General features: G+C 42.8%; 1 protein-coding gene across 3 annotated transcripts in view; it reads left to right on the plus strand.

Moving 5' to 3' along the window:
* CLIC6 (chloride intracellular channel 6) overlaps positions 1 to 9,511 on the plus strand; it is a 29,255-nt gene extending 19,744 nt beyond the window's left edge. Inside the window, exons 1-6 of one of the 3 annotated variants that reach the window (XM_072138718.1) lie at positions 2,000 to 2,171; positions 3,125 to 3,234; positions 4,511 to 4,636; positions 4,865 to 4,971; positions 6,562 to 6,743; positions 7,920 to 9,511. In XM_072138718.1, the coding sequence (XP_071994819.1) occupies positions 3,179 to 3,234; positions 4,511 to 4,636; positions 4,865 to 4,971; positions 6,562 to 6,743; positions 7,920 to 8,084 (636 nt within the window). In that variant the 5' untranslated portion in view covers positions 2,000 to 2,171; positions 3,125 to 3,178 and the 3' untranslated portion in view covers positions 8,085 to 9,511. Of the gene's footprint in view, positions 1 to 1,999; positions 2,172 to 2,753; positions 3,033 to 3,124; positions 3,235 to 4,510; positions 4,637 to 4,864; positions 4,972 to 6,561; positions 6,744 to 7,919 lie in introns of those variants that run through there. The other 2 variants (XM_072138717.1, XM_072138716.1) reach the window with 2 other exon arrangements.
* Positions 9,512 to 9,861: the final 350 nt, after the last annotated feature.

The raw sequence follows: 9,861 nt of genomic DNA on the forward strand, positions 1-9,861 counted from the left end.
ATCCTACTGATGCTTCTGAATGAGAGAGAAGAGAGAGTTATGGAGCAGATTCCCCTCTACATTATAGCAGCCAGTTTCCAACCACCGGCTGGAGACTAAACATTATGTACTCTTTAAGTTTACAATTTCATGTCTGTAGGTCTGGGTGATTTTAGTTAGATGTAGGTCTAAGTGACAAGTGTGAAATCTTTTTTGAGTAGATTCTGCGCATAATTGAAAGCTGAAATATATGTCAGCGAGGAGCTTCTGATGCTCTTTCCACCTGAAAGTTGTGACAATCCCTTTAAGAAGGGTGTAAGACACATCAGTGTTAATAACCAGGCTGTATGTAGTCTATCCGTGTGACAGATCTCTTCATGAACTTCTACATTGTTGCTTTTCATATACAGGCGGTCCCCTACTTAAGGACACCCAACTTACAGACAACCCATAGTTACAGACAGACCCCTCTGACCTCTGGTGAAGCTTTCTGAATGCTTTACCATAGTCCCAGGCTGCAATAATCAGCTGTAAGATGTCTGTAATGAAGCTTTATTGATAATCCTTGGTCCAATTACAGCAAAAAATGTTTAAACTCCAATTGTCACTGGGGCCAAATTTTTTTTTGTCTGGATCTACAATGATAAAATATACAGTTTCGACTTACATACAAATTCAACTTAAGAACAAACCTCCGGACCCTATCTTGTACGTAACCCGGGGACTGCCTGTATTTTATATTCATTTGGAAATGATATTGGAAGCGTGAGATGTCTTGTCCTGTAATATTAGTTGTGACCACTAGAGGGCAGAACACTAATAGGTAATAGTGATCCCATGCGTGTGTATACTGTATATACTGTATAAGGATCCGCTCCATTATCCGTCCGTGGCTCATTTTCATTTCCAGAGGAATCCGAAGAAAAGTAAAGACCGGATTTATATAAAAACTAAAAATAATCTATATACAGAATCCTTTTATTACTAAAATCTGGTTATTATCTGATATCACTACAGCGGGGTAAAACACACACATAAAGACCAACCTCTAATCATCTCATGCAAGTCCTAAAGGACATAGGTGCAACTTGTAATAGCGCCCCCTAACTACGATGTGTAATAATGCTAGTCTCCTTATAGATCCCTCATAGATTGGAAGCTCTTCTGTACAGGACCCTCATTACTACTGATCTCTATGGCGTTGTGGTATTTGATAGCGCTATTTATATATAGATTTATTAAGTTTTATTATTTATGGGGGAGATGGAGTTTTATCTACTTCAAACGGGACCAAAAGCATAACCGCCTATAAATAAGAAGGGACAGATTAAGATGGCCAAGAGCCCTGTATGAAACCTGTGGCCATTACAAGTATAATGACTTCCTTCATATGATACTAGAATCAAGGGGGTCCCTTCTGTCCACTTTTAGTTTTGAAGGACCTTCAAAGGTCCTAGAAGGACCCTTGTATACGTAGGCATGAGGATTTCATGGCTGGAGGTCCAACTGTCTATAATCTCTAAGGCTACATTCACACTGCCGTATGGGGGGCGTATATACGTCTGACGTATATACGGCCGATATACGTCCCACATAGATGGCAATTTGTATTCCTATGGAGAGGGGGGGGGTGAGCGGCACCCTCCTCTCCCCGGCACTGCTGTGTGCCCACCGTGCTACGGTATAGCGGGCAACGGCAGTTGTGAATGTAGCCTAAGACAGTATCATACTCTGTGAGTGGTTCAGGTGGTCATGGGCCCCCTAGAAGCCTTGGGCCCAAGGCAGCCGCCCAAACTGCCTGTATTATAATCTGCTACTGTTAATATGTCACAACATATAATTTTTTTTTATAAAACAGAGAGATAACTAGCAATATAGAATACAAATGGATGTGATAGATACCAGATAAATATATATACACCCTATATTCACTATAAAGTGCCCTGAACTCCATTGCCCACAGCAACCAATCAGAGTGCAGGTTTCATTGTTCACGACTAGATTTCAAAATGCAAGCTGCGCTGTGGTTGGTTGCTATGGACTACAGAAACCATTTGTGTTTTGGATAGTTTATCTCCCCGATTTATCTGATTTCTAATAACTCTCCATCTACCTGTTATAAAAAAGATTGTCCCCTGTATAGTAACCAAGTATCAGACCGTGTGGAAAATTACCGAGAATCCTTGCCTTGGGTGTGTTGGTGAAATTTACTGTTGCCAGGACAATGGGACACAAATGAGGGAAACGTGCGGTTCCCAGGAGCTGTAAATTGTCCTGTACGCGGCTGATGAATGTCTCCCCAGCGAGGTCACTTGTTCCTGCCGCTCGGGCTGATCCTGTGTTTGTCGTGGATCCGCTCCAGGAGCGTAAACTTGTCACATTAAATGAATAGTGGGGATTTCATATCAGGAGCTGCTGTTACAGTGTGTCAGTGCAGTACAGTCCTGTGACGGCAGCTGTGCCGGGCAGGAAGATGGAGAGATTCAGGTTATATGGCCTAATACTGATGTGTGTGGGACAGATTCATAATATGGTGCATATATCGGCCCATAACATATCAGGACGCGTATCGTATCACGTACAATATTATGGCATGACATAGCATCGCGCAAATGCACCGTACGGAGGACACATAGTGTCTAGAGGCAGGGCCGACGCCAGCACAGGGCATCTGCCGGGGCCCAAAGCTTCTAGCGGGGGTCCACATAAGGCTGTACATAAAGAATCCATGGGGTGTGGGGGGCTTTATATAAAACAACCATAAGGGGACTGTTAGGGATGATAAACTAGGGAACATTTTATGGAACAGGAGATTGTTTTAGTTTCTGAATTTTAAATGACGCCACATGAGTTCACTACAAAGGGGCCCACTGGGGCCCTGTCGCTCAGGGGCCTCCTGAAACCTGGAGCCGAACCTGTCTAGAGGTTTGTAATTTGGACCCATAAGGATAGAGTTAGTGTAAGGCTAACACATTTAGAGTAAAATATGCACCATCACAGCTGAAAGGGAACCTGTCAACAGCTTTTACCCCGTTAAACTACCACCCCCTCAGGTAGGGCATGAAATGTCTTTTTCTAGAATTCCTTCTTTTATGTGAAATCTCCCCGTTTACCTATATCTATATTGTACTCTGTTTGTTTCCAGGCCGGCAGTGATGGCGAGAGTATCGGTAATTGCCCGTTTTCTCAACGCTTATTCATGATCCTCTGGCTGAAAGGCGTCATATTCAGCGTCACCACCGTGGATTTGAAGAGGTGATTTTACGTTACACTTTGTCATTTGATGTGTAATGCAGATCACAATCTATTTGGGTTAGAGCTCCATAGTATTTCACATTGCCACAAGATCGGGTTCACTTCTTAGGTCGTAGCTGCATTTGGCAATTCCTGACACTCCCATAGAAAATGAGTGGAACAGAATCTCAGTTAAGGAGCACTAGGAGTGTGGGTATAAACTGAGGGGGTTCCAGAGGTCATATGGGTTGTCAATAAGGACACTACTTAAGTGAAATAAAAGTTTTTTACAATTGCATACATTTCAGCACAAATACTGAGTCACCAAACAATGACCAAAGAATAACCCAGAGCTGAGTCTATATTTATAGACTTTTAGTCTCAGCCTCTGGAAGGTTCCAGGGAGCTAGCTAATAGACAGCCTGCTTTACCTCAGGTAGATACATTAATATAAAAAAATTAACTTTTTAGAAGTGAAATCCATTGCACACAAATGTACCCATTTCTAGCACAGAGTGCTACTCTTGTTACAAAACACTATGTAATGCAGGGTTGATAGGAATGTTTGTATCTGAACCTGGAAAAGCTGAGTTGTGTTCCCAAAAGAGCTGGTTACAGAGCTCAGTATTCTAGTCATGTAGAATACCAGACTATAGTTTGGCAATGACCCAACTCTGGGACATTACCCCTTGACAGCTTCTGCTTAAAGAGTTTGCCTTCGATATATCTTCTGCCTCTAACCCCATTTTCCCAACATCACAAATACATTCAGACACCAAACCCCAAAATAAATAAACAGTTTAGCCGATGCGCTAAAATAAATTTAGAAACTCAAGCAGATCAGACAACAGCCCAAATCAACTAAACACTTAGCGTCCTCCTAACAAATACAGATCTTAGAAGGCGCCTGGCCAGACCCTAATATAGGTACAGACCCCTAATTACAGATCTAGAACCAGACCCCCAGGTAGGGTTCCAGACACTAACACACAATTACACTCTGGTTCTTTGCAGCTGGTCCTTACAGTCATGTGACCACAACTCTGCAGGTCCTTCTACAGTAACAGGTCCTGCACACATGTGTGTATTCAGGGACCTCTGCACATGGCAGTTTTGTCCTGATTTTTCTTGTAGGTAATGGCAAATAAAAACAGAACCTACAATATAAACTTGATTTTTTTGGGCAACTACGGTCCATTGGTAACTGCCCTGACGTCGGTCCATAGCATAATCCACCATTAACCCGTAGCAGTTTGTGTCTGCAATACGCTGTCAATAATCCACATTCTCCCCACAGGAAACCTGCAGATCTCCATAACCTGGCTCCGGGAACAAATCCGCCATTCATGACATTCGATGGGGAAGTCAGAACGGATGTGAATAAGATTGAGGAATTCCTGGAGGAAACGCTAACTGTGCCAAAGTATACCTTTTATTATTGAATCAGGGGTGCGAGTCTGCAGTTGGGTCCCAATGGGGGCTATAACATCTCCACAGATTTTGGATGGTGCCTGTGGGTATTTGTGACCTTGGATCATAATCTCCAGGTGTCGGATGGTCCATTGAGACCCATTCTGCTTTACCAAGTACCTGATACCAAGTCTTTCTGGCATCTTTTTGCCACAACAATGAATTTTATATTGTATTCCAGGTATCCGAAACTCGCACCAAAACACCCAGAATCCAACTCAGCAGGAAATGATGTGTTTGCTAAATTTTCAGCCTACATAAAAAATCCTCGGAAAGATCTAAATGAAAGTAAGTACAGGAATGTAGGGGGTGAAAATGTAAAATGTTATATTACAGGTGGTGACTCTAAGTACCTGGGCCCCATAGAGCTACATCTATGATACTATGATACCTGGGCCCCATAGAGCTACATCTAGGTTGGATAATAAGGGTGTGCAGCTGGACTGTAGAGCAGTGATGGGGAAGCTTTTAGAGGACCAATAGCGGTACCCAAACTACAGCCAAAAACCCTCATGTTTATCACAAAGTGCAGCTTATTGCTCCCTGCTCTGACACAACTTTCAGTGGTATTGCCGTCTTAAAGATAACCTGTCTCAAAGTTTTACCTGCCACCCCCAACCCCCAGGTAGGATATGAAATGCCCTTTCCTTCTTTTATTTGACATTTTATCCTATAAAATCTCCTTCAAAGTCAGGTAAATATCACTTTATTTCCAAGAGATGAGTCAACTTTAGAGGTTGGAGGGGGAGTGTCACGTCAGAGAACCACATCTTATGTTCTCTAGTACCTAAATCCATGCAATGTGTGCCATTTTAAAGATAAGAATCTCATCTTTCAGATGACTTCAGACTTATGGCTCTGTGATCTACAGAACTGCAGGCAGATACAGACTTAGCATAAGTCATGACTTTTTTATTGAATGACTATGTTCCCCTAAGCCACCTCTCTAGTGACCAGTATTTTTGAGTCCCGTCCTCTCTAGTGACCAGTATTTTTGAGTCCCGCCCCCTCTAGTGACCAGTATTTTTGAGTCCCGCCCCCTCTAGTGACCAGTATTTTTGAGTCCCGCACCCTCTAGTGACCAGTATTTTTGAGTCCTGACCCCTCTAGTGACCAGTATTTTTGAGTCCCGCCCCCTCTAGCGACCAGTATTTTTGAGCCCCATCCTCTCTAGTGACCAGTATTTTTGAGCCCCATCCTCTCTAGTGACCAGTATTTTTGAGTCCTAGACCCCTCTAGTAATCAGTATTTTTGAGTCCCGACCCCTCTAGTGACCAGTATTTTTGAGCCCCGCCCCCTCTCTAGTGACCAGTATATTTGAGCCATGTCCCTTCTAGTGATGGTACTTTGAGTCCCGCCCCCGCTAGTGACTGAAATTTTTGAGTCCTGACCCCTCTTGCGACCAGTATTTTTGAGTCCCGCCCCCTCTAGTGACCAGTATTTTTGAGTCCCGACCCCTCTAGTGACCAGTATTTTTGAGCCCCGCCCCCTCTCTAGTGACCAGTATATTTGAGCCATGTCCCTTCTAGTGACGGTACTTTGAGTCCAGCCCCCGCTAGTGACCGAAATTTTTGAGTCCTGACCCCTCTTGCGACCAGTATTTTTGAGTCCCGCCCCCTCTAGTGACCAGTATTTTTGAGTCCCGCCCCCTCTTGCGACCAGTATTTTTGAGTTTCAAAGTTGGACCCCCCCCCCCCCTCTCCAAATTTGGCTCCATTTCTTTTGTCGGTATTCATCAGATTTTGATCAAGGAGTTAGGAGTGCAGCTCTGGAGTATAACAGCGGCCATCAGGATCTGTACATGTAATGTAAATAATTTACTAAGTGGCCCCTTGTAGTGAAGTAGAAGATGGTAATTCAGTATTTTCTGTTCTTCAGCTTTGGAGAAGAACCTGCTGAGATCCTTAAAAAAGCTGAATGATTTCCTCAGCTCCCCGCTGCCTGACGAGATCGATGCCTATTCCACAGAGGAGATCACCGTCTCCACCCGGAAATATCTGGATGGGAATGAACTGACACTCGCTGACTGTAACCTGTTACCCAAACTCCACATCATAAAGGTTTGTGCCTTAGCAGATAATGCACGTGGGCTGTAACATGACACCTGATTGGCTGCTCTCAATCATGTTGACTACCAAAAATTGGGTTGTTTATGCAGCAGAGTTTAGGTTCTCCCCTGCCCCCACTCCACCTAAAGATAAAAAGACCCCAGGAGACACCACTTGTAATGGATTATAATATGGGCGGGTTGAGTGGACCCCCAAGGCTTCCAGAGGGCCCATGGTCACCTAAACGATGCAGCAATAAAGAGAAGGCTCTTCAGTCCTGAAATTCTTATACATCTGTTTCCACTCTTGACACACATGTATAGAAGAGCCAGTGCAGGACCTTTGAAGGTCCTCCAAATATCTTTTAAGGAAATCTACCATCAAAACCCATCATGATAAACCAGGGACATTACTCATAGATCCAGGCACCGGGACTGTGGATATATTCTTATATGTGTTATCCATGGCCTCCTACCTTCTAACATCAACTTAAATTATGCTACTGAGCAAGAAGGGCTCTATCAGGGCTCTCTGGTAACTCCCCCCCAGAACCCTTGTGACTCATTAACATAATTATAAAAGTTGATGTTAGAAGGAAGGAGGCCATGGACAACAAATATAAGAAGATTCCCACAGTCCCGGTGCCTGGATCTATGAGTTAGTGCCCCTGGTTTATCATGATGGATTGTGATGGTAGATTTCCTCTAAGCTGCAGAACCAGACAGAAGAATCTTGGTTCTGGTTCTGTATTTAGGCAGTGAATGTCAAACCATTAAAAAAAATTTTAATGTCGGGACCCGCACATTTTATATAGCTCACGGATAAGGCTGTCTTCACCTGCCCCTGCTTACAGACTCAAAAAGTACAGCCCAAGGTCCACCCAACATCCCACCACTGCGCTGTAGATTAAATTAAAGACCTCCAACCCTGAAATCCTCATCATGTGTGCCAGTTCCCAAAATACATGTATACAAGAGACCGTGAAGGACCTTTGAAGGTCCTTAAACAGCAAAATTGAGGGAACCCCCCCTCTTTTCCCAAGAAGCTTTGTTCTGGTACCGTATGTAAGCAGTAAATGTCAAACCAATAGACTTTTGGGGCACCCAAAAATTTTATACAGCCCATGGCCCTCAAAATGTGTGCAGTGACAAAGTAGATCAACTAATTTCTTACATAATTTTATTTTAGGTTGTTTGCAAAAAATTCCGGAATTTCGAGATCCCGGCAGAAATGACTGGAATCTGGAGATACCTCAAAAACGCATATACCAGGGATGAATTTACCAATACGTGTCCGGCAGACTACGAGATCGAATTTGCATACTATGGTGTTGCCAAACGAATGAATATATAAGCGAATGTTGACGATTTCATTCCAAATGCAGTATTTTTGGTTCCAAAGGGGTCATTTGTCGAAAAACGAGATTTCATTTCCCATATATGAAGCAAAAGTTTGAATTGTTAGAATGAGGCAACTTTTTTGCCCGAGAAAATATCCAAATTTATTTTCTAACTCTTATGAGGCGGCCATTTTGTAGGCGGCCATTTTGTAGGCGGCCATTTTGTGAGGCGATGTTAAATGGAATTTTGTCGCAAAAATGGGAAAAGAATATCCATAGTTGGGCTAATCTGTTATTACTCAGAATTATTAGAAAGAAAATCCTCTCTCATTTTGGCCATTGAGACCTAAAACAAACAAATATAAGATATAAGTGACCCGTAACCTGGAACCTAAAGTGCCAAAAAGTATTTCTGAGCCATATATAGATATAAAATGACAAAATATTCTCCAAAAAAAGTGACCGACCCCCCCCCCCCCGAGGTGAATTTCCTTTTGTCGATCTCCATCTCTTCTTGCTGCTCGTATAATGTTGTTGCCTCATCTACTCTTATATTGAAAAAGTTAAAAAATTTTTTTAAAAAATCACTTTCTAATAATGTAGTAAAAATATATGATTGACTTATAAAGTTTTTTTTTTTTACTTTCAATGGATATTAGAATGTGCCCAGCAGGGCTAGAGGGGAATGTGAATGTGTAGGCCATGGACAAGTTATCCATCTTTGATCTGAGTATTTGGATACAAGACTTGGTCAGAGAGTAAAGGAAAGCTCAGCTACACCATGAACAAACTATAAATATTTGATCGCCTACTGGTGTCCCACAGTGTCGGCTTTGGGTATCTTGGAACCACCCTTCATCGTCCTTCAGGCCCTACCAACCTCTGAATTTGGTTGTCTTCAGCTGTAGTAATAGTTTAGACCCTGAGCCCATCGGAGGATCCTCCGATTCTTCGGTGGGCCAGTCCGACACTTTTCCTCCACCGTAACCTCTCTCCTTACAAAGGAAAATGGGAGATGTTGATTCAGGAGTGGGTGCTCCTTAGTAACATTCCAGACTAATATTCATATATTACTTTCCCTACATGTTCCTAGCAGGTAGGGACTACTTTTAGTTGGTATTATGTAAGGTATAAGTAGCACTATGCTGAGCCACCACAAATTGTTCATGTTCCCAGTCCTCGTGGGCGGTCCCTAAGGCTCCTCCTTCCCACAGGCACAAACAAGGGAGGAGACACATTACTTCACACCTCCTTCTCCTCAATTCCCACTTCTAGCATCATACGACTTCTCTCGCACTTTTTGGGGGCCTCTCTTGATATATTGTGCTGCTTCTGAGCCTATCATATCTTCTTGTCAATGAAAGTATTTCAAGGAAATTATATTATGCATTTTGCAATATGCCAGACATATACATTGTATTAAATGTTACCTTGACTATTACTTGCTGGTTGAGTGTTATTTCACTTTTTGGGTATAAGCACTGGTACGTGGAAGTTATCAAGAAGTATATGCTGGATGATAACTATGGTATGATGGTTCATGAGTAAGATGCTGCTGGTCGAAACGCATTGACCTCATGATAATAAGACTGTCTATTCCTTTTTTGCGCCTTTTTTGGTGCATTTTCACAATTTTAGATGTGAAGCCACACCCCTTTTTTCTGAGACCACGCCCTTTCGTTGTAATATCTGGTAGCCAATCAGAGTTCAGCTTTCATTTCCCCACAATAGTTTATAAAATTAAATCTGAGATCTGATTGGCTGCCATGAGCAACATGTGGGGACAGTCCA

The sequence above is a fragment of the Engystomops pustulosus genome, chromosome 2 (genome assembly GCF_040894005.1).
Source record: "Engystomops pustulosus chromosome 2, aEngPut4.maternal, whole genome shotgun sequence".
Classification (NCBI taxonomy): domain Eukaryota; kingdom Metazoa; phylum Chordata; class Amphibia; order Anura; family Leptodactylidae; genus Engystomops; species Engystomops pustulosus.